A 24,947-nucleotide genomic window follows, 5' to 3' on the forward strand; every position below is an offset into this window, starting at 1 on the left:
TTGATGAACTATGCAGAACTGGCGAAATTGACATGCAAATTGCGAGACAAGGACAACTGTGACTTTAAAGAAGACTGGGAGCCTTTTACAAATTATTTAAAAAGACAACAAAATGAACTGGACTCCTTGGCAGGTTTTGAATAAACATACACAAATTTATTGAGGGTTAACATAGCATAGCTGTCAACTTTTCCCTTTTCTTGCGAGGAATCCTATTCGGAATAAGGGAATTTCCCTTTAAAAAAGGGAAACGTTGACAGCTATGCATAGTAGACAGATAAGGATGTGTACAATTTTACAAGCTACCAGCATGAGTTTGACCAAACTGCGGGAGGCAGTGGAAGACAGGAGTGCTTGGCGTGCTCTGGTCCATGGGGTCACGAAGAGTTGGACACAACTAAACGACTAAACAACAACAACAATTTAACAATATGCAGAAGTTAATATAGGTTGAGAAATCAGAGAGAGGAGCTGAGGGAAGTCACAGGGGGGAGGGAGGGAGGGTTTGTGGGGGAGGTGGGGAAATGGAGGGAAATAATGAAGATGATTTACTTTGATAATTTGTTATGTTGAAATTGTTAATAATTTTTTTAGAAAACTATGCCATCCCTGATATTAGGCATTGTTAGCTACTGCAGGAATTCATGTCAGCAGCACAGGCACTTTCATAGCCACCCCACCAAGAATGCCTAGCTCTGAGGGAAGACTCCGCCAAATCATTCCTTTAGCAAGGGAGCGAGAGAGCATCCTAAGGGGTGCTTCCACCACTGCCAAACTAGCTGGACAAGAAACCAACAAAAATAAGCTGAGATGAGGGGCTGCCTCTGCCACAATGAAGAGGGTGAGGGGTGGCAAAGGTTTTGCCGGCTCAGATGGCACAACTTCTTGCACTGGCCCTGCTGCCAGAAATATGTCCCATTTCACTACGTAGCAGGAAACGTATGAAGCTATATTATGCTGAGTCACCCCCACCGATCCATCTCAGCCAGCGCTTAATACTCTGAGTCAGCTTTCTAAGATTTGAGGCAGGGATACTTCTAATTCCCACACCTGAGCCCCCCCCCCATCAATAGCTGGAGATGCCAGTCACTGAACTAAGAGCCTATTTATACAAAGATGTGTTCTGTCACTAGCCTAGATGCGGCCTAACAAGCATAGTGAAACCCACCAGCTATATATAATGGAGAACTCCCTTCCCACTGGTTTCAGCTCCAGACAGGCAGTAAGAAAAGGAGAAGTTGAGAAGATTATGGGTTGCCCCCAAGTGGCTGGTGGACCACAAGTTCTGCATGCCTGATCATCTGGCTTAACCCAGGTTCAGTCTTAACTAACAGGTCTCCATGCCTCTCTGATCAGAGCATTCCTCATTGAGATATTGCTTCTTAGTACAATCATGTTTGGGGTGTGGGGAATTGATGCTAAGAATAAAACAACAAAAATCTGTATTTGCCTATTCACTGCTCTTTCAACCCCCTATTGCTAAATTTCATGTTGCTTTGCATTTATTTTTAGCTGTTAAAAAATGGGTTTGTGAGAGAAGACACTCATTTCACAATCCCCAAGGATTTTACAATGTCTTCCCATCACCGCACCGCCTATCTGAATTAAAAGTGGCTGAACACCCCAATCCTAAGTGTTCTTAGGATTCCCTTCCCCCAATGGAATTTGCTTCTCAATAAAAATAAATGTTCATGTGCGATTAGCTGTACCAGCTGAGGGTGGGGATGTGCATGAGAAAGCATCTTCCACAGCGAAGACAGCAGTGGTGATGTCTATGCAGAAGAAAATTTCATTGGGTTTACCTGGGAGTAAGTATGTATCACAGGAATGGGAGACCTGCACCTCTCTTCCTTAAATGTTGCTGGACTACAACTCCTGTCACAATTTAACCATGATGGCTGGGGCTGTTGGGAGTTGGAGCCAAACACATCTGGAGCGCCATAGATTCCCCATCACTGGTGCTTCAGATTATGGCCTTGGATGCAAACGCAGTCTCCGATCTTCCCCTCTCTGCGTAGCTTGAACAACAGGCTGCACATCTAGCTGCTAATTATTACAGATGCCAATGCCAGGTAGAATTTGGTTTATAAGGAAGGTTTGAGATAATTGCCTGCTCCACCAGAACAACAAGGTGCACTTTTGAAAGCAAACCGAATGGATTTCTGCAGCGTCCCTAACATGAACCCGTGCCAAAAATCAAGAGAGAGCATTATTGGGGAGAGGACTGACAACATGGGACAAATCTGACAGAAGTAGCTGCAGGTTTTAGGGATACCTCTGGGAAGCCTATTGCTCGTCTTGTGGATTGAGCTATTGAACACCACAGTGGGTTCTCGTTATCTCTGTAATACTGCCACGTTTAACAGCAAGGGCCGGTATCCGACCAAAATTAAACGCTATTAAGTCCGACTGATTTCCAGAAGTGAGTTAAATGCATTCCTCATTCTCTCCTATTGAATTTACAGGGGAGTGGGGTGGGGAAGAAAAGGCGCACATCCCGCTCTGATATGGATCCCCCAGTTGTTTCCCTCTCAAGGGTCTGATCAGGTCAACCCCTCTTTAGCGATACTGCGGCATCAGTATTCACCAACCATGCCCTGCACCCTGAAGTCACTGGGATTTGAAAAGTGCTTAGCTTTGGGCTGAATTGTGTCTTTGCCCAGAAACAATATCCATCAGCTGCTCAAAATATACACAGAAAAACAGTTAAATCTACCTCTGAGTCATTTCACTGTCAGAGTAATGAAGTAAATGGCTTTTGAATTGTTATTGTCTATCTTTCAAAGAAGCATCAGAAAGTACATTGTGCTATTATTAAACCTAGACAGATGCAATAACATTGTATTAAAGTCGTGACATAAAATATGACATTTCTTTTTTTTGTCCCCCCCCCTCAAAAAAGACAAGTATGCTAAGGATTGTTTGTGCCCACCTCCACAAAGTTATCCTTATTGAAACACTCTTTTGAAAAACAACACACAAGTGGGATAGATTTGTGTGTTTATTTTTTAAAAAAGTATGCTGTTAATAGTTTCATCTGATTTCCCTTCAGCACTCCACTAAGGCCCATGCAAACTATTCTCTAATTTTGATATTCATTTTTAAAGCAGTATATCTGACATAGCCAATCAACATATATCAATATAGGTTAAAAAATGTTTTTTAAAAAATCCAAGGCAAAAACATACGGTGAACATGAACTGGCAAGTAGCTGTTAGAAAGCAATGCGATCTGGGACCACATTAACAGAAGCTGTGTACCAAGATCATAAGTAAGAATGGGAGAATCAGACAGTTTCAGTTTCTCCAAGTTTCTCATTTTCCCTAGTCATGAATTCAGTTCTCCACATTTACAAATCAGCATGCTATTTTTTAAAAAGCAAAGAAGTCCTCATAAATATTGGCTTACAGTAGGCTTCCCAAAGGTATAGGTTTTGGCCCCTGTGGAAACAGTATGTTGCATTAGATAGGCTTGTGGTCTCATTCACCTGTTCTTATCTTCTCAGCCTTTGTTTCTCCACAATGTCATTAGAGCCAACTAGTGGTTTCATTTACAGGTAAATCCATCATTACATCAGGCACAGGGCCATGACATCATCACCATCAAATTCTAAATTGCCTCGGCCAATCAGATTAAAATGGCAATGTGGGCAAATGAGGCTAAGGGCTGTGAGGGCAAAAAGGACAAGGAGGAGGAGGAGGAGATCCAAACAACAAGAAGGTGTTTGCAGCGAGTGCCAGAAACAGCTGAAAACAAGAGGCTTCTGGAAAGGCATAAAAGGAAACACAAAATAAAGTGAGTCATTTTGGCTCAGCACTGCTCTGTTAGGACAGCTAACAGGAGCTGTCTCTTTTGAAGATTTTAGAGACAGTGAGAATTTGTTGGGCTTATTGTGATGGATGTTTCAGTACAGCACAGGGCAATTCGCCTGCTTAAGTAAAGAAGAATGGATTTCACACTCTTCCTAATACATCCACACACATTTCTGGTACTGGATGTTTCCAACTGTGTTTTCCTTTAATGGATGTTCTTCATTCTAATCTATACACACTGAATACTTATGCGATGGTTCTATGCAAATGTAAGTACTTCAGCAAAGCAGTATTTGCCAACCTGCTGCTGTCCAGATGTTATGGGCTACTGCAGCTTCCCCTAGTCAGGATACCTGTTATATTAGACAGGTTTCTATGGTGTTTCCTTCGTTTTTGCTTCTCCACCATACCTCACCCAAGTGCCTGAAACTCAACATCTTCAAAACCACTTGAACACAGACCTCATTCCCAGCCAGACCATTCGTCTACCAGCATAGTATGATAGGAATTTTGAGGTCTTAGATATATGTTAAATGTTCATAAGTGTACCAACCAAGCACATACATAGATCAGCACAGGAAGACCAACCTGGAACCATTTTGATTCCCAAACTGTCCCAAACATACCAAATGTTTTCTCTGCAAGGTCGAAGGAAAATGGAAAAGCCTCCCGATTGTCTTTTCCTTCACAAATCCTGTCTTAAGGGCACATTTAAGATATGAATAGGGTGTGAGCCTGTGACCTGGCCCAGGAACTAAGTATTTATCATTACAAAAGACTGTCCAGGCTCCCCAGGCAATCCAATCAAGTAACCTGCCAGACAGGAGATCAACAATGACAGGAGAAAAACAACATTCAAATTTCTGTTTTAGACCGCCTTTTCTGTGATGTAGGTATGATGTATCTGAAGTGGTGGTCTTAGGTTACACCCCTTCTGTGATGTATGTATGATGTTTCTGGGGGTGGTCTTGATCTACAGGGTGGCAATTTCAAAAGTCTTTCTAAGGCCTTGCGCGCCATTTTTTCTGGGTTCCTCCTCTCTCTTGTGGGTGAGGGGAGTACCCTGTTGCAAGAGTTCAATAAAGATCAAGCTTACTAGCTGCTTTGCTTCTCAATATTCTCTGGTTGGCCTCTGTTATCTTCTCCTACCAATAGGGAACCTATGTAAGGACTCCATATGGGCTCTTGGATACCCCATAAGGGAAAAGGGCAATTTTTGTTTACAACAATAGTCAACCCTGACTGGTAGCAGCTCTCCAGAGTTTTGGACAGGGAATCCCTCCCAGCTTCACCTGGAGATGATGGGGACCTGCTGCCTGCAAAACGGGTGCTGAGCTATGACCCTTCTCCAAATTCAGCCGAGGCCTGGGGCTGGTGACTCTGCCAAACAGACGCAAGGTAGTGAGGGCAAGGTTTAGGTTGAAGCAGTAGGTGGGGAACTGTATGCTTAAGCTTTATTCTTCCCAGAACTTTTCACCTCAGGGAAATATGGCTGGGGAGAGGCTTAGTGCAGATTACCAGGCCTCTAACTACGGGGCTACAACCACATCCTCCAGGCTCTGCAGAGCCCCTCCTTAAAGCAGAGGCTCCCATTCGTGCTCTTGGAGGTGTCCCCCTTCTCACACCCTCTCCCCCTCTGGAATTATTTCTCAGGCGAGAGCCTTCCCAAGGCAGATGCCTTCCATTACCAACTCCAAATACATTAAAGAGAAGCCAAGGGAGAAGAAACAGCATGGGCTGCAGTAAACACTGAATGTATCATAAGGAGTGACAAATAATTACATGCATCCTACCTCATTTGATTAAGAATCTCTCTGCCCCTCCTCTCTCTCTCTCTCTCCTGTCCCCCATTTGAAAAAAAACAACAGCCACAAAGCTATCATTAAAAGAGAACCCAGTAGTTCTGACACATCTGGCAAAAAAGAGAGAGATGCATTAAAAATTCCTCAAGAACAAATAAATTACATTCACATAGCTACTCTGAGGGCATGCTGCTTTGCAGCATCTCCCAGGGAATCTGTGCTAGTATTAACTAAAGGGTTTAAACCAACATTTGTCCTCTTGAATAATCTCCTTATCATGGCTCTCTCCTCCTCCTCCTCCTCTTCCCAAGGGAAATGTGGTGAACCCTTGTAGCTTTCTTGTCTTCAGTTTCCTGATTACAAGATCCCAAGTGTCACGCAGTGGATTACCCTTCATAACCGGAGCGCTGCCCCCCCAAAAAACACCTTGCTTGTCTTTCAACTTGTCCAGTCTTACTTAAATGGAATTATCTGTCGCAATCCGTATACAGAATCTGCCTAGCCCACTTATCTCAAGTTTCTGTATGTCACCTAACAGATTATCCTTTTTAATCCATACATCGAATCTACATAACATATGTCTTTAATTCACAGGCTCTGATGAGCTATAGTATCACTGAATGGATTATTTCTCTTAATCCATTATTGGCAGTTGTAAGAGCGTTCTCCAAAGAGAACCCACTGCCCCATCTTGGTGACACTAGCATACAAGGGTTTAGTTTTCAGCAGACTAGAGACCTGTCATATGTTAGACACAGCTTGACATAAGTACCTGTTACTGATGTCCTCTACGCTCCACGATACAGAGCTATACTGTTCAAATAAACGTCTATTTCAGGCCAAATGGGATTTAATGAACTAAGATTAGGTGCGTTGAGGCCACAATTCCGGTGGTGTTCCTTTTAAATCTGGAGTTACCGCAGTGACATTTTCCAAGTCAAAACCAATTGTAAGCAGGTGAGACTGAAGGTCAATTTCGTCCCAGTAATACGAAACTTTCTAGTTTGGTGAAACCTGTGACTTGGAGGCAAAGGTACCCTTTGAGCCAAACTACACATTACATGGGAGATCTGCAATGGAATCTCCCAAACCTACTTAATTCATACTTTCTGAAACAAAATGTGAACCGAAGCACAGCTATCCTTTGAATTTTGCACTGCTGTAAACTTTGTGTAAAGTTTTCCATCTAAGCAATGTATAGAAAAACACATATACTATGGTAAAGTGTGTATACAAATGTGTACGCACACACGCACACATGTGCACACACACATACACACACACACACACACACACACACACACACACAGTGGTACCTTGGTTCCCAAAGGGCTTAGCTGACGAACATTTCGGCTCCTGAATGCTGCAAAGGCAGAAGTAAGTGTTCCGGTTTGCAAACATTTTTCAGAAGCCAAACCTCCGTTTCGGCTGTCAGCATTGTTTCAGCCAATCAGAAGCCACGTCTTGGTTTTCAAACGTTTTGGAAGTCAAACGGACTTCCAGAACGGATTGAGTTTGAGAACCAAGGTACCACCTGTGTGTGTGTTTGTGTATTCATGAAAATAGCATACAGAAGTGCATTACTGTCAGAGCTGCCCAAGGTCCCAGCTCACAGAGGACCAACGCCAGGTCGTTGTTATATACAAAAGTCTTTATTGAAGTTCAGTCTCTATTTCAAAGCCGTGGCGCGCAGCTCTACGTCTTAAACCCTAGACCGCCGAAGCTCCGTCTGAATCTCCTCCCCTCTGACACCAGTTTAAGACTCTAGCCCTGCTCCACCTCTTCCTCTGCTCTCTCCTCCTCTGGGTCCTCCTGTCCGCTGGGGCATTCCCCTTTCTGGACTCTTCTGACGCTGAGTCCCCTGACTCCTCCCCCTGCCTCCGGCGGGCTTTAGGACCTGGTTCCCAATCCGGGTTCTCTGCTGTCCCGCGCGCCTGTACATTTGAACTTGGCGCTCGCGCCCAGCCAGTGACCTTCCTCCTGACCGTTACACTGCTTCTGTCACTGCTTCCCTCTTCCGGGAGGCTAGCTGGACTTGACTTCCCCTCCGTTCCCTGACTCTCCGATGGAGGCGTGGTCAGCCCTGACTCATCTTCTCTCCCTGCTGGGGGAGACGCTGGCCCCGATACCTGGGACTCTTCCCCCCCATTACGCTCTGGTGGGGAAGCTGGTCTTGATCTCCAACTGCTGCTCTGGGAGTCCCCGCTGGCCCTTTGTTTCTGGAGTGTCCCCCTTGGGGCCCCCCTTGCCCTGGCCACCGACGCCCCCTTCTGTGAATCTTCTGATTCGCTGGAGAGGCTCATGGAATCACTCGGGCCACTGTCATCTTCTCCTACGCTGCCCTCAGATTCTTCCCCTTCGCTCTCCATTTCCTCTCTTCCCTGTGCCTCTGCTCCTGAGCCCGACAATTATGCATAATAAGATAAATTGTACTAAAATGTTGATGCAATTTCATTAGGACTTTATTAAAAAAAAATAGCAGACTGTTTTGGAAATATGGAGAACTGAACTCAAAATTACTATTTTTAATGAGATATTGAAATTGACAGATCTTTCCACCACAATTAAGAACAGCTATGGTGTATGTGTTGAATTGGACTGGGGACAGCAGAATAAGGAGGAGAGGGCAACTGTTCTGGCTGCAATATTTTCCTGATGAAGATTATCCCTCCCAAGAGCTGCTATTTGTCCACCTGAGAGAGAAAAGACAGACATTTGCTTTGTGCCTCCCCACATTGCAACTTTAATGTGGGGTTTTGATCAAGATAATTATTCACTTGGGGGGGCTGTTCCATCACCTCAGTCTCCCCCCCCCCCCCGCTATGTGGGAAGTTCACTTTCTTTGCTTCCAAGTTGTTGTTTGTAGAAAACACACAGGTGTGACTGGGGATGTTTAGCTACTGGGCTCATTCTAGAGCAGGGATGGCTAACCTATTGCCCTCTCTATGTTGTCAGATTCCAACTCCCATCAGACCCACCCAGAACGGTCAGGAATGTTTGTGACACCACCATCAAAAATGAGCTCAATCTTGAATATTGCAAAATAGGATATTAATGCATTTGGTGCCACGTTAATATAATTCCTAAATTCTGGTATGATTTCATCCTGTGGGTAGAACTGCCTGTGTTCTACAGAAAAATAGAAAGTTGGCAGTTTTCCAACCTGGCGAAGGGGGACAAACAACAGAGCAGTGTGATAGGTTTATATGCCCATTATTACTGGCAAAGTTCAAACTAAGACCAGCATCATTGATTTCAAGTGATTGGCAGGGAGCAGGGGGGTATGAAAGCAGTCCAGTGATGGCTAGATGAGTCTCAGATATGTAGACTGGAGAGCAAACTATACACACCAAGTAGGTTTTCACACCTAGGAGATCTGAAATATCAAAGCTTCACTAATAAATATGGAAAACTTTGCCAAACATGAATTGTCACTGTGAAATTAATCACATATGATGTTTACAGTGATTTTTCCATTTGTCTCTTTCACACACAAATCCAGAACTGAAACAAGAAGTTCCTGGTAGACTCTCTCATTTGCTCTCACCGCTGTAAGCATTTCCTTCCTTTTGTAAACTATTAAAATTGCAAAGCTGTGCAGGAACAGCAATGATCACATTTTTGGGTAAACATGCATAGGACTGAGCTATATGATGCCTAGTGTGGTGGCAACCAAATTGTGGGGAGAAAGATAACAGACTTCACCTACGATGCACATCGATCTGTGTTTATGACTAATGTATAATTCAGTGATAAAGACAAAAAAATCCAGGCAGCACCATCCAAAATCGTTCTCAAGTAACTCTGCACAGGTGAAAAAACATTCTCACAACATGTTTTCCCCCATTCCTGCCTTGGAAATTTCCCTTGAAGATGTCCTGGTGCCAGCATGCCTACTGCATGCCAATAACCTCGAGAGCAGAAACAAATTCCGAATTTCTTTTCCAGGAATAATTGGCAGCATCCACACAACATGTTTTCACAGGAATCCCATCACAGGAATCATAACTGAAACATGAAAACACACCACACTCCTCCAAAGGATGAAATTTCAATATGGAGGGTAGTTATCAAATGGATTGACAGGAGGGATACTCCTGCCCTGGGATATATATATATTTTCAGGAACCAACCTATATTTTGTGATTGTATTTTTCCTCCTATTGCAAATATGTATACTGTATCTAATATTGTATTTTATATTGTTGTAACCTACTCTGTAACCATAGCATGAAAGTCCTGGCAATTAATGATGGTGGTGGTGATGATGTAATAATGAAGAAGAAGAAGAAGAAGAAGAAGAAGAAGAAGAAGAAGAAGAAGAAGAAGAAGAAGAAGAAGTCTGACTCCAACCCATTATTTCCAATGCAGGTTTTCTTGGCTATATCCACACAGAGATTGGTCCACTTTCTGGGTTTCTCATGCTCTCTTGCCCTATTGGGATTCAGCACAGAATGCAATAGTTCAGGTGAGCAAGAAATCACAGCTATTATCATCTACAGGAATGACAATAGTGAGAAGACCTTGCTCTGGCGCCTCTGATCTTGCTCTTTTCATGACAGCATTGCAACCACTGAAGAAAACATTCTCGAGGCACAGTTTAACCCCCCACTAAGCTTGTCTGGTGTAGCTTAACCTCCACTAACAAGATCTTGAGGTCAAGCGGTTTCTCCCCACAGTAATTCACAGGCCTTTTCTCACCTATCATAGGAATATTTGGAAGGTAGGGAAAAAGCTTGGTGACATGGGGTTGTTTTCCAAAAATGTGGCTCTACAAATACTTGAGTGGAGGTGACAACTAACGAAGAATCAAGGTGAGTGGATTCTAGAGGTGTGCATCAACACCGTGTGTGGTCCAAATTATGAAGGGAACGGGGATGATGCAGGTGAGGTTTTTCTAATCCCCAAATCAGATGGTAAAGTCAACAAGGCTTGTTGAATCAGGTCAGAGACTCCCCAATGTCCTGAATCACTCTGTGGATAGAGGCATCCCCCAAATCTGCATTTTGCTATTAAAATAAAGGACTGCAGTGTGTGTGTTTTTAAGGCAAAACCAATTTGATTAAGGAAACACCCTGATCTCAAGTAAGGGAGGCAGGAAAGGTGGGGGAATCTTTCATTTTGATGGACAGATCTAGGTTTTAAACACATGCGAATTATTTTCCCAGGGCACCCCAATCACAGCAATTTGAAGAAGCAATGTTTGATGTAACTCATTTGTTCCTTTTTATTCTAACCCCTGTTTTTCAGCAAACAGCGATTTTTAATTACTTGCTTTCCCTTCCATTTCTTTACATTTCTTTATGTTTGTGTAAACTTCTCTTAAAGTCCCCTGTCCCCAGGTGATGTGACTGTGTGTTCATTTCTTGCCTTATTATTATTATTATTAATTTCCAGCTGGTTTTTTCTCCTGTTCTTGTTCAAAGTTTCCTCCTCCTCTTTTTCTCTTTTGAGTGTTCCTGTGATTTCAATACGCTGAATTCTTTTCGGCCAGTATTATTAATATTTGTAATATAGATTTCTCTCGTTCCCCACTCAAGGTCTAGTATGTTCCCTCCTCATTCAGCAAACCCTCCTTGCCTCTTAAAAGAAGACAAAAAGTTATGGCTATTTTTAGATTCTCCATTATAGTCAATGGAGAGAGGGGTGGGCAGAGCTTCGGATTTGACGTATATGATATGAATGCAACTAACAAATTGAACTGGAAACCACACAAAGTGGAACTGAAACCGACCAGGTTGATTCTTAATGTTACAGATACAAGATGAATCTTGTGGCCCAGTGTACACCTCTAGTGGACTCCCCTCTTAAGTTACCAAGGAGGAGGAGGAGGAGGAGATGTCAATGAGAGCCCCGTAGTCTTGCAGAGCCTTCTTTTTTAAGTCTCCCATCCCCCCCCCTTTTGGCTCATTCTTCTAACTTATTTGGAAGTAGATGAGGAAGGAGTTTGGGTTGGGAGTCAGTGTGGGGTTGTTGGGGTTTTTTTGAGGGGTGAGTGGGTAAGGTATATACACCCATCCCTACAAAAGGCTTTAGAACTCCAGCACTGCACACATTCCAGGGCAAAGAAATCTCAATGCCCAAGGTGTCTGGTGGCTGTTTTTCCAAAACGGCAACTGCCAAGACAAATATATCAAAGAATTAATTAAAACTTTGGAGCTGGCGAGCTTGTAATAAATAACCTCGTATTCATGGAGAAAGAATGAAGAAAGACTTCTTTCCAATACACGTGTGATGGCTGCACACACCGTTGTGTTGTTTCAATAAATACAGCTGCAATGTGGCTCGGCTCAGGCTCATTTTCTCGTTCCTGTGCTCCTGGTGGTGGCATGAGCGCCCCATGCCAGGGACCTGAAGGGTCAGCCTGGCTACCTCCTTCCTTCTCCCTCAAAATGAAAGTAAAGACCAAAGCAATCTACCTACCTACCTACCTATCTACCATTTTAAGAATTTATAAACTGCTTAATATAGAAAATCAAACTGGCATGAATGTATGAATTTGCCAATGATGTGCCAGAGTTGTTGTTGTTGCTGCGACCAGAGTAACTACCAAAGGTTTGGGAGCTTCCTGGGCAAAGCACTTTCTGTTGTGCCCCCCTCATAGGAACAGAGGAAGCTGCCTAACACGAAACAAACTTTTTTGGCCACATTCCTTTACAGGCAAATTTCAAGGGGCCACATTACAGTGGTGAGTGGGGCCAGAGGGAAAAGTGGGAAAAGCAACACATGCAAATTTGGCCTTTGTCCCAGAAACTAGTTTTACACATACACACACGCCCCTCACTATCCTACAACCAGGCAAGCTAGAAGCATTATCAAGGATGTCTTCAAGCTAGGCAACTGCCCTCAAGGAAAGTGCAGTAAAGGGTCAGGGTGAGAGGCCTGGGCTGGGGTGAGGGGGTTTGCAGCTGGGGAAATGGGTGTTGTTTGGGAAGCCCCGGAGGCCAGATAGAGGAACTTGGAGGGCTGCATTTGACCCCCAAGGCCTGTGGCTTTCCCATCCTTTATGGTAACACAGTAACGTGATGTACATCAAAACAAAAGCATGCTCGAGTCAGCAGCATTCCTGACTTGAAGCAGTCCTAACTCTGCAGGTATGACTGAACTCTTGCCTTTTCTATAACGGCCTCAGATAAAGACGTAAAATGATGGGCTGCTTCACAAATGCAAATTCATGCTCCCTGGATATAGCAGAATTAAGTGATGGCTTGCCTGTGCAAATGATTAAATGATCAAATCCTACGAACAGAACAGTCACACCTCACCCAGGGTCAAACAATATTTTGCCACAGTAGCAGATGACAGGCAAGCATGAAATTATGTACGGTGTGCAGGTTTCTTTCAAAATACTAGAAGCACATCCAGTGAAGATGAACGTTGGAAGATTGAGGAGAAACTAAAGTACTTCACCATTACGGGATTTGCTCCCACAACATGTAGTAATGGCTTCCATCTTGAATGTTTCTGAACGAAGGCTGGACAAATTCAGGCAAGAGAACGCTGTCAACAGCTACTAATTGCTCTGTATAAATTTCTCCAAGCAGGTGGCGCTGTGGGTTAAAGCCTCAGCGACTAGGACTTGCCGATCGAAAGGTCGGCGGTTCGAATCCCTGCGGCGGGGTGCGCTCCCGTTGCTCGGTCCCAGCGCCTGCCAACCTAGCAGTTCGAAAGCACCTCCGGGTGCAAGTAGATAAATAGGGACCGCTTACCAGCGGGAAGGTAAACGGCGTTTCCGTGTGTGGTTCTGGCTCGCCAGAGCAGCGATGTCACGCTGGCCACGTGACCCGGAAGTGTCTCCGGACAGCGCTGGCCCCCGGCCTCTTGAGTGAGATGGGCGCACAACCCCAGAGTCTGGCAAGACTGGCCCGTACGGGCAGGGGTACCTTTACCTTTACCTTTATGAATACTAACAGCTGGGAATCACAAATGGGGATAGAGGTTTTGTGCTCATGTCTTCCTCATGTGCTTCCTATGAACATCTGGCCGGCCACTGTGAGAACAGGATTCTGGGCTGGATGGGCCCTTGGCCTGATCCAGAAGGGCTCTTGTTATGAGAGTCAACTGGGGTCAGTTTGCATGCACTTCCTGCATATGGAAGCAGTGCATAAAAAACGTTCTTCCACCTGTAGCCTCTCCTACCACAGTGCACACAGAATGGTGACCTGCAAGAACTCCAGTTATTTATTTATTTGTGGCAGCAGGTTTATGGTGCCGGAGCATCGAATCCACTTTAACCAGATGCCGAACATCTGCCAGGCTAAGTTCAAAGTGTTAGTTTTTGGCGCGTAAAACCCTACATGTGAAGGCCTCATGCAAGAAACCACCTTTATTGGGACGTCCATTCCACACAATGTAGGAATTGGGTCTTCAAGTGCTGTGGCAGCTACCCCTTTGGAATTCCTGCCTGCTAAATATTAGGCAGGCACCTGATCTGTTAGTCTTTCTGGCACCCACTGAAGACCTTCCACAGCCTGCACCTGTACGTTTTTAAAGATATTTTAAGTATTTGCTTTTTAATTATCTTACTGCTTGTCGCCTGCCACCCTGGGCATGGTAGATACTTAATCAATCAATCAATAACTGCACAATCTGCATCTGACACTATGTGACTGAAACCTACGCACCCACAAAAGACCAACAGCATGGAAATGGGCTCCATAGCTTTGCTCATGGGATTTTTCATCACAGTAGAAGATGCAGCACTATCTTCCAGATGAGAGCAGCCTAAAGGGTGCAATCTTGTGCTCACTACATTATAACCACCAACTAGACACTTTTCCAAGCATGTTGCAAGGGGGTCATTTAAATGCAGCCTAGACCCTCCTGCATCTCACCATGCTCTTGAGAGGTCTTCTCCAGACTCCCCACTCTCCTGCTTCTACTGAGAGCAGCCTGTACTCCCAGACTCCACACAAGGACAAGATGCTGTGGACTGATAGAGAGTCTCAGCTGCAAAAAGAAGGCCCTGCCAAGTTTTGGCATGCTCAGAAGAGCAGGATTGGCCCTGAAGACATTGCTCCAGCGAAAAAGTGCCGAAATGGAAAAGAGCAAATGACGGCATGCTTCGTTTGCGCTAATTGAACTCACATATATTGCAATGCATTTTCAATCCCCCCCCCCCCACACTGCATCCCTTCAGGTGATAGAAACGAGGTTTACCTTTTATTTCTCCAAAGTTCCCTGATCCCATGGCAAGAAGCTTGTCTTTCCAATCTTTTGATAGTAGCTTTTCAATACTGGGGGTTTCTGAATGAAGAAGAGAGAGAGGGGGGGGGAATGTAAGTGAATCAACATGACTGCCGGCACAATGGAACTCATTAAAAGTCTATCGGCTAAAAATAAGAGCTACCCTATCCTGGACCCCAGTTCATAATGACTTCATCAACAAACTGATAAGAGGGGAGAGAATGAAAAAAAAAGAATGTGTTTTGTCACCTGCTGTTTTAAAATCATTAGCTTTTTCCTCTTACTGAACAAAGCCATTCCATATGACAATGGGCATACAGAAAACTGGCGCTCATTGTTTTTCAATTTAGAGAACAAGTTTCTGCCTATAATGGATGCTTGTCAATTTAAGGGTGTCTGTATGCAGGCACCATATATATATAGATAGATAGATAGATAGATAGATAGATAGATAGATAGATATAGATAGATAGATAAAATGCAGAGGGGGGGGAGGGAAAATAAATAAAAGGCAAAGAATTAGCGTCTAAATCTGCTACATGTAATTATATCCCTCGGCGTGTTTACAATTACATCCACTTTACAACGTGTTTAAACACAGTGTGGTGGTAAGCATGCTGTGGCAAGACACTCCCCGCCCCCAGTAACACACACAAAAACACACAGCAAACAAATAATAACAAAGGGGCAAAGTTCAGGATGGTAAACGCTTTGCAACAATCGAAAAATCTGGGAAGAAGACTGAAAGGAGTCCTACGAGGTATTAAAAACAGCAGAAGAGTTCTGCTATATCAGATCCACCTATTCCTTCAGAATCCTCTCTCACAACAGCCAGCCACAGTGGACCTATGTTGTTTTGTAGGGAGCTTGTACCTTAAACTATCATGGCACAACCAGCAATGAGGGTCTAGGTAACCACTGTTATCTTCTTCAATGGGGTTGTTCCATGACAGATCACCACACCTCTATAACATCTTTACTACCGACTCTCAAACTCTGGGACTGTTGAAATCTATACAACAAAATATTGGTCAAATTGAGTCATGAGACACTAATTGGGTCTACCAGACCCAAAAAGGTTAAGCCACGTGGGCTAAAGTCTCTTCCAGGGTCCCTCCAGGACTAGGGGCCCTGAAGCTTAAGCTTCCCTAGTTCCATAGTAGATCTGCCCCTGGGGGCCAGTCAAGTGCCTCCAGAGATCCCATAAGCAAGGGCTGGAGGAAGCAGCCCTGTCCTGCTGTGGCTTCCCAGCGACTGGCATTCAGTGGCAGGTTCTTCCTTTGAACCTGGAGGTTTCCATGCAGCTGTCATAACTAATAGCCACTGGCAGATCTATCCACCAAAACTTATCTAATCCTACTTTTAAAAGCCTTCTGAGCTACTGTTTAGGGAAGTTTTTAATGATTGGTGTTTTAATGTATTTTTAATCTCTGTTGGAAGCCACCCAGAGGGGCTGGGGAAACCCAGCCAGATGAGCGGGGTACAAAATATTAATATTATTATCATCATTACTGTCAATCACTCTTTTCACAGAATCATAGAACTGTAGAGTTGGAAGAGACCCAAGAGTCATCTACCTGTAGTCCAACCCCCTGCAATGGAGGAATCTCAGTTGAAGCACCCATGACAAATGGCCATCTATATTATTATTATTATTATTATTATTATTATTATTTAAAAATGCTTCTTATAACGTTGCATTTTAAATCGTCGCAATCCGCCCTGGGACCCCAGGGTGAAGGGCAGATGATAAATTATTATTATAAAAATGCATCTTGCGGCAGTGACTCCTGTTTAAAAAAGAAAGTGTAGAAGAATTATAGAATTGTAGAGTTGAAAGGGACCCTGAGGGTCATCTAGTCCAACTCCCTGCAATGCCGGAACATGCAGGTGGCCCACCTGAGGATTGAACCCACGACCCTGACGTTATCAACACCATGCTCTAACCAGTGTAACTATACGCAGAAGAGCCCCACTGGATCAAACCAAGGGTCTATCTACTTCTCACAGGGGCCAACGAGATGCTTCAAAGATACCCAGAAGCAGCACAAGAAAACCAATTTATTTGTTAATTTCATATCTACGTATATCACTTGCTTTAAATATATACTTTCAGAATTTTCAGACAAGAGTGGATATCTATCTGTGCGTGTATGTGTGTGGGGGGGTTTTAATATTTATAACTCTTGCTTTCTGCCTTTGCTTTTTTTGTGCAGATTTTTAATGCATAAGTAAATACAAATGCTAATACAACCCAGAGGATGTTAAACTCTGTTCCAAACAATGTAATTGTATATTCTTGTCAGCATTTAGAAGGGTGCACAATTACAATAGCTTTCAATCCTGCGATTAGCGCTGCATTCAGTTCGAAAATGGAGTGTACTAAAAGATAAGTGCTCCAGTATGTTCCATCTAAATAACAATAGCCACCCTTACTATCTCGATCTAAGACATATAACTGCTATTCTCCACATTTGTGCTTATGTGTATTTTGGTGCCGCCATTTGTTTACCCCCTACTAGGAACGGAAAGAGAGTACATGTTAACTTTTCAAAGGGACCGTCTGGCCTAGAGACCATGCAATTATTAGCAACTGGTTAATTTCCCCCACTGAAATAAAAAGGCATTACAAGGATCCTTCATTATCTTGGCTGGCTAATTTTGCTGAAGTTTTTCTGCCTGCTCCCTCCCATGCCAGCAACATACTCTCAGGAGTCAGTAACACAACTCAAGTCTCAGGGCAGGACTGATGTGGGCAATGTGTGGACATTTGCACACTGCCATGCCCATATTAGTCCTAACACAGAAAGCTCCCAAGCTGGTAACACAGAGTTGCAATCATGTGAAGCTGTCTCATCCTAGGTCTGACTGCTGGCTCGTCCAGCCCATGAGTTGTCTGCTCTGACTGACAGCAGTAGTCAGCCCCAGGGTTTGAGGCCCCTCACCCCTAGCCTATTGGTTTTCCATTCATGCTGCCTACCTCCAGTTGGTGTTGGGCTACAACTCCATCCACCAAGGCCAATGAGGACAGGATGATGGTGAGTTATAGTCCAACAACATCTGAAGGTCCTCAAGTTCCTCATCCCTGTACTAGATTATGGGTCTGGTCAGGTTTTCATTTGGTTGTTTTGCTCCAAGAGGCTACATCCGTCACACAGCTCAGTAGTAGAGATGAATATGTGGTTTGAAGGCACTTAACACAGACAGCTTCTGCTTCAGCTTTCTAGACACTAGGAGTGGAGACCCGTTTATTGCGGTGCACTGAGTTATTTACTATAGATGGGGAAGACCCAGATTTAAATGCCCAGCATGAAACTGACTGGGTAGACTTGGTCAGCCAAACCACACCTAACTGACCGTAGGACTGTTGTCATAATTACATCCTTGTCTTAAATGCAGTAAGTGGTCAGTGAGGCAGGGAAACTTATCTGACCTCCTGTCAGTGGCATTTATGTGGTTTACTGGAAGGGAGAGCAGAGAAGTAGAAGCGAGGTTGTCACAGTACAAACTTGCCGGTGGGAGCACCAGGTGGGAGGTCAGATAAGCGCTACCACCCTGCCCCATCTACTGTTACTGGTAAATGGCTACCTGGGCTGTGAGGGGAGAGACTCCATCAGGCAAGGCCTCCTTCCACCTGCCTTGCTCTACTATCTGAAGGAGCGTCTCCTCCCCCATCGTTCTGCCCGGACACTGAGGTCCAGCTCCGAGGGCTTTCTGGCTGTTCCCTCACTGCGAGAGGCCAAGTTACAGGGAACCAGGCAGAGGGCCTCCTCAGTAGTGGCGCCCGCCCTGTGGAACGCCCTCCCATCAGATGTCAAAGCGATAAACATCTACCTGACATTCAGAAGACATCTGAAGGCAGCCCTGTTCAGGGAAGTTTTTAATATGTGACATTTTAGTGTATCTTTCATCTTTGTTGGAAGCTGCCCAGAGTGGCTGGGGAAACCCAGCCAGATGGGCGGGGTACAAATAATAAATTATTATTATTATTATTATTACCCTCTGTATTGTTTTATGTACTGTGGCTTGCCGTTTTATTGATTATAGTTTAGATATTATTGTAACTGTGGAGTGGATTTCTGTTTAACTTTTATATGTTGATATTATTTTATACTATTCTAATGATTGTTGAATGTTACTTTTTGATGTAGGTTGCCTATTTTAAAGTTATGTTTTATTATCACATTTTTGTATTGCATTAGATTGTTATAAGATGTACATTTTTTTGGTTCTTCAGCTTGTAAACCGCCTTGAGTATTGTAAGATAGAAAGGCGGTATACAAATTAAAAATGACGATGATGGGCATAAGTGGTATAATAGGGCTAGCTTTGGGGCTTGACTTTTGGGCACAGCAGTCCAAATTATAGGAAGGCAGTGTTACGCTGGGATACATTATACCTAACTTACTCCTATTCCAAACTCCATTCAGGAGTGGGAGTCCTGGCCCCCTTCTGGTCTCCCAGAACACTCCATTTTTGGGACTTACTCCAACCAGCTGAGCCCTGGCTGAAGACCTACACGGATGTAATCTCTGGCTGGGCAGAGGCGAGGGACTTCAGCCAACTGAGCAGGAGAAAGACCTATCCGAAATGACACTCATCCTGGTGGATCTTGGGTTTGGATCACTCCCTAAATGTCTGCTTAGCAGCAGACATACTGTAAGTGTTATACATGAAATGTGTAACATTTTGTACCTTGAAAATTACTGCAGAAATTATTAATAGCCACATAAGAGCACTTTGCTTTAAGTAGGCTTGGGTCCGCCTGTTAAGTTATTTACCCCAAGTTAAGAAGTCAACAGCAACTTGTAAATGCTAAGTCGACTGCATTTTAAAAGATGTAATTTAAATGAAGATGGCTGTAGCTCAGAAATAGAGCACAAATGCTTTGAATGGAGAAAGTCTCAGATATGCTCCCTGGTATGTCTAGCTGGGACTAGGGAAGACCATTGAAAATTACTGCCAGCCATTGTAGTGGTCTGATTCAGTATAAGGCAATTTCCTAGGTTCTTGTATGTCATTAGTGTGCAGGACACTGTACAGAACAAGCTGGAACCTCTACATATTTCTTATTAAAATGCTGTTCCCCTGAAAGACGGTGCATAAACGATGCAATAAAAACGAACAAATGCCTACTTTCCCCCTAAAAACAAAGGCCTACACAGCTAACCATATGCTTAAAATAAACAACAAGCATTAAATAAAACACAGGATGGGGTGAACGAAAAGCACCATAAGCCAGCAGAATTCAAAACTTTTGCAAAAGGCACTTTCAAATATTACACTTTCCCACAAAAACAATGGAAGGCCAGGGATGAGGAAACCAGGTGGGCTTTCTTTGGAATGGTATTCCACAACTGTGCTGCCATGCCTGAGAAAGATGTAGCCTGTGTTTGCCAACCTTCCATATCTAAGGCAGTGGTGATTTCAAGAGGGGCCTCGGAGGCTGATCCAAGCATTCAGAAAGTCTATATAAGATTGATTATTCCCCCTGTGCCTCACTAACAAATAGACTGTATTTTGCTAGTGAATACTTCATCAAGAGTTAAAAAGAAAACCCAACAATCCTCAATAGGTTATCTAAAACATTTCTATTTTCTCTCCCCCCCCCCCTTCTGCTGTTCCTTGAAAAAAACAAAACCTTGAGTAGTAAGTAAACAGGCCAGAATACCATGGTATTTGCAGTAGAAGACTGTCAGTCATTAAAAGCTAACAAACCTTTGCAAAGCAGGAATGCAGCAATAGAAATCCATTGTGAACTAACAATAGACCACAGAACCTCCAGGCACCAAAAGCAGACCATTTTACTTCTAAGTCTATTGTCAGCAAAGTCGTGACAAAGCTTTCCCCCTGCAGCTAGACAAAATATTCACCCTAGTGTGCTCATAAAGAAACTGAAGACTTCTGTGTAACTTGCAGAGTTAAAGCAACAGTAGCCTAGTTTGGGATGTCAATAGAAGCCGTTCACCTGCTGCCACCATACAGATATGTTGGTTACAGATTCGTATTTGCTTTAAAATAAAAAGTGCCCTCAAAACAAGCAGTTCATTCAAGCTAATGTTGGAATAGGCATAGGAAAAATAATTCGAAACCAGGTTTCAGCCTTCTCAGAATGTCCTAGACATTATTCATTCGTTAGGTTAGTATTTGTTTGTGCTTATTTTGACATAATTCATATACCACCCAGTCAACAAAAAAGTAACCTCAAAGCAGTTTGTGGAAGACAATGTAAAATACTCACTAAGAATACTGACAGAAACAGACACTGAAAAACAAATTCACATAAAATGTATCAAAATATAAATGAGATCGGCTGTTTTAAAATAAATATGCATAATAAAATTTCATGTTAAAATTGCAGGCCTCAGCAAAAAAGTTTTTAGCAGGTGTCAAAAATGGTACAGCAAAGGGTTTTGCCTAACATCAATGGGCAGGGAGTTCCAGGGAGCATGTGCTCCCACGGTGAAGGATTGATTAATCACAAATGCCCAGGGCACAGTAATTCCCCAGCTCCTCCCCACTTTACCACTGACACTCATTTCTGCTTTTCTTTGACATTCAACTCCTTCTTTGCTGTTTTCTCCTTTCTACACCTGACAAGGAAGATCTCCTTTCATGCACCTTACAAAGCGAGCTTGAGTTGCAGAATGTTATGCCATCCTAAACTGCTTGGTCTTTAAGGGGCCACAAGACTCATTCTGCTGTTTTCCCTTTGAAGAATGTTAGGCCTGGAGAGAAAGACCAACCCGGTGGCTCCAAAACTTATTTCCCCACAGATCCTTGGCAGATCACTTAATGTTGTTTTTATTTTGGTCCATTGCAGATTGTGATGTGCTGCGCTAGACACCGCATGACTTTCAATTGCATTTTTATTTCTCATAATATTGCATTTCATTATATTGCAATTTCAATCCCGCAGGATTCAATTTGCAAATTTTCTTCAAAGGGAGCATCTGAAGAAAGATTGGGGTCTGTTGGGCCACAAAGATTGGGTTAGCCAAAGGTTGCCCAGAGAGCTTCATGGTGCACCTGGGTCTTCTGCTCCAACCACTAGGCAATATTGCCTCCTTTCAGCCCTCTCTAGTGAAGGCCCCTATTTCTTGGAAGGAAAAGGAAGGCTTTGGAGGTGAGGAACATACAGAGAAAGAGAAGTTACACCTTCTTTAGCATCTGATGTGAACTCTCCAATTGCTCTTGTATCAGGACATATATTATTTTGACTAATGGGGGGCCAATTCCTCCTTGGCATCCCCCCCCCCGCTTCCACTCATCATTTTTTCCCTTTCTCTCTCCCTCCCTCTCCTTGACAGCTGTCTCCTCATCATCCCAACAGGTGCTATTAGGCCCCGAACAAAGGCTAAGGCTTTTAAGCCACTGGCTGTTGACAAGTGAAAAGGAAACAACAAATGGCCCAGCACTGCTACTCTCCCCGGGTCACTCAGCCAACGGTAATCGCTATTATTTTTATTTATTAGTTTTGCGGCACTGTCCTCTAACCTGCCTTCGCCCGCCCACCTCCCCTCCCTTCATTCCATGACAGCCAGGAGCATTTTAACTTTTAATAAAAAGGGGGAGAGCTGTGAGCGGCTCCTGAGCAAGCTCTTTCGTTAAAGTGCCTGGCTAATGAATGTTGTCCATTTAGATCTGGATAATTTATGATGTCAGCAAAGTGTGGGTGGGGAGGGGAGTTGGAATCAGAGCTCAGGCATTAGTTGGCGAGCTGAGCTGAGAGAACAAAAGGGAGGAGGAGGAAGAGGAGAGAGAGAGAGGCAATCTGAAAGATAATTCAAGAATCCATCATGAATATAGCCTATCCGCCACTGTTAAACTTCCTACCTATCCACACCAGTATGCTAGTCAAGGAATCCCTATGCACTTCGCAGAAAGAAAGACACCTCCAGTCATAGAACTGTAGAGCTGGAAAGGGACCACGAGGGTCATCTAGTCCAACCCCCTGCAATGCAGGAATCAGTCCAATGTGGGACTCGAACTCACCTGAGATTAAGAGTCTCATGCTCTTCCAACAGTACCTCTGAGGTCTATGGCAAGCTTTGGGGAACTTCAGCTTTGGGGGCCAAATGTGCCCCGCCCCCCTCTATCAGGCGCTCAGGACTATCTCAAACCATACCGGCCCTTCACCACACCTTCCTTGAAATGTTTTTGCCTGGCTGGAATATGTCCTTGATTTCTGATTGCACCTGGATGGAGGACAGAGGGGGTAATGTGAGCGCATGTAGAAACTAGCCTACTGTGTTGTTGTTGTTGTTGTTTAGTTGTTTAGTCGTGTCCGACTCTTCGTGACCCCATGGACCAGAGCACGCCAGGCACTTCTGTCTTCCACTGCCTCCCACAGTTTGGTCAAACTCATGCTGGTAGCTTCAAGAACACTATCCAACCATCTCGTCCTCTGTCGTCCCCTTCTCCTTGTGCCCTCCATCTTTCCCAACATCAGGGTCTTTTCCAGGGAGTCTTCTCTTCTCATGAGGTGGCAAAGTATTGGAGTCTCGGCTTCAGGATCTGTCCTTCCAGTGAGCACTCAGGGCTGATTTCCTTCAGAATGGAGAGGTTTGATCTTCTTGCAGTCCATGGGACTCTCAAGAGTCTCCTCCAGCACCATAATTCAAAAGCATCAATTCTTCAGCGATCAGCCTTCTTTATGGTCCAGCTCTCACCTCCATACTGGGAAAACCATAGCTTTTACTATATGGACCTTTGTTGGCAAGGTGATGTCTCTACTTTACAAAGGCTCAATTTGCACCCATTGTTCCTTCTATTCTTCCCTGTGTCCCCGCACCCCTTTGGGCCTAAAATGTTTCCCCACTTCTGGGCTATGAGCAATGTTGCAATCTAGTTCACATGGTATAGTTCACATGGTGCAGCCTCCAATTCCCATTATCCCTAACCATTGGGTATGCTGGCTGGGATTATACTGACTAGTGGGGGCATAACAGGGTCTGCACCCTTACCTGGATACTGCAGATATTGGAACTGGGACCTTCTGTATGTAAAGAATATGCTTTGCCAGTGAGCCATGGTTTCTCCTCTTAAAGGAGGCCAGCCTATTAGGTGCAAATATTCCATACTTGCTTTTCTTGGGATACATAGATCCATAAAATGGTAGAATTTGACCCCGCAGAACTCAGCAATTAAGAGATGGCTACTCCATTGTGTATTGCTGTGTTTGTTGGCAATCAAATGTAACACAATTATTGAAATGGTGTGGGGGTTGTTGTTGTTTTAGTGGATCACTTAATAAAATTGATTTTTTAAAAAAACGCAGAGGGTTTTTGTGTTGTTGTTGTTGTTGTTGTTTTTTAAAAAGCTTAGAACAGAAGGTTAAAATCACAATCAAGGAACACATATCAGAATGAAATGCTTTCTAGCCTTCTTGAAAATATGACAGAATGTTTTGCTACTGGAAGTGAGAATTAAACCACACACGCCTGATGCTAAAACAACTCCACATCCTGATCTCCTCTTGCATAACATATGTGAAAACAAAATCGCAATCTTTATTGTGCCAGATGCCGGAAGAGATGAACAATTAAAAAAAAAAACCAACAACATCCGCCATAAATCATATCTAGTGAAGAGCAAGGTAGTTTCACAGTAAATCAGGATGTGGGTTTTGTTTTGTTGTTTTTTTAAACAGAAAAATTAGATGGTATTTGCATGAAATCGTAATGTCAAATTAAGTAGAAATTATTAAAGCAAATGTCAGCTTTGAATTTGCTTCAGCATGGAGGAGGGGGGGGAAAACCTTGCAAGATTCGCTCTGAGCTTCTCCACCAAAGCACAGCCCTCCATCTGCTTTGGCAACTTGTTCCATTTGTTTGCACTTGTCACCATCCATGGATTATTAGAATGCATTATTTTGTTTTCAGGCCTGTGTTATTTCCGGTGCAGATAAGGAGTGAAAAAGCAGTAGCTTGCTCTGTTGGGAAGAGCACGAGGAGTTCAAAAGGGAAAACAGAGGCAGCCCCCGAAACATTTCCAACAGGTTACAACATATGCACACAACACTGAGGTTCAGGAGACTCAGGCACAGGCTCTCTGTCCTATCCTTGAAACTCTCCCCAGGCCACAAACACTGCTCTGCATTGCTTCCCAGCCTCCTTATGTGTTTCTGCCTGGCTGGAATGTGGCC

The 24,947-nt window shown here is 43.8% G+C and overlaps 1 protein-coding gene across 18 annotated transcripts in view; it reads right to left on the bottom strand.

Moving 5' to 3' along the window:
* The window catches only part of SOX5 (SRY-box transcription factor 5), a 769,299-nt gene that overhangs the window by 200,130 nt on the left and 544,222 nt on the right, over positions 1–24,947 (bottom strand). For all 18 annotated transcript variants that reach the window (XM_083700221.1, XM_083700226.1, XM_083700235.1 and 15 more), the window contains one exon: positions 14,774–14,860. In XM_083700221.1, coding sequence (XP_083556347.1) covers positions 14,774–14,860 — 87 coding nt within the window. The remainder of the gene's footprint in view (positions 1–14,773; positions 14,861–24,947) is intronic.

The sequence above is a fragment of the Podarcis gaigeae genome, assembly GCF_964106915.1.
Source record: "Podarcis gaigeae genome assembly, chromosome: 10".
In the NCBI taxonomy this organism is placed as follows: Eukaryota; Metazoa; Chordata; class Lepidosauria; order Squamata; family Lacertidae; genus Podarcis; species Podarcis gaigeae.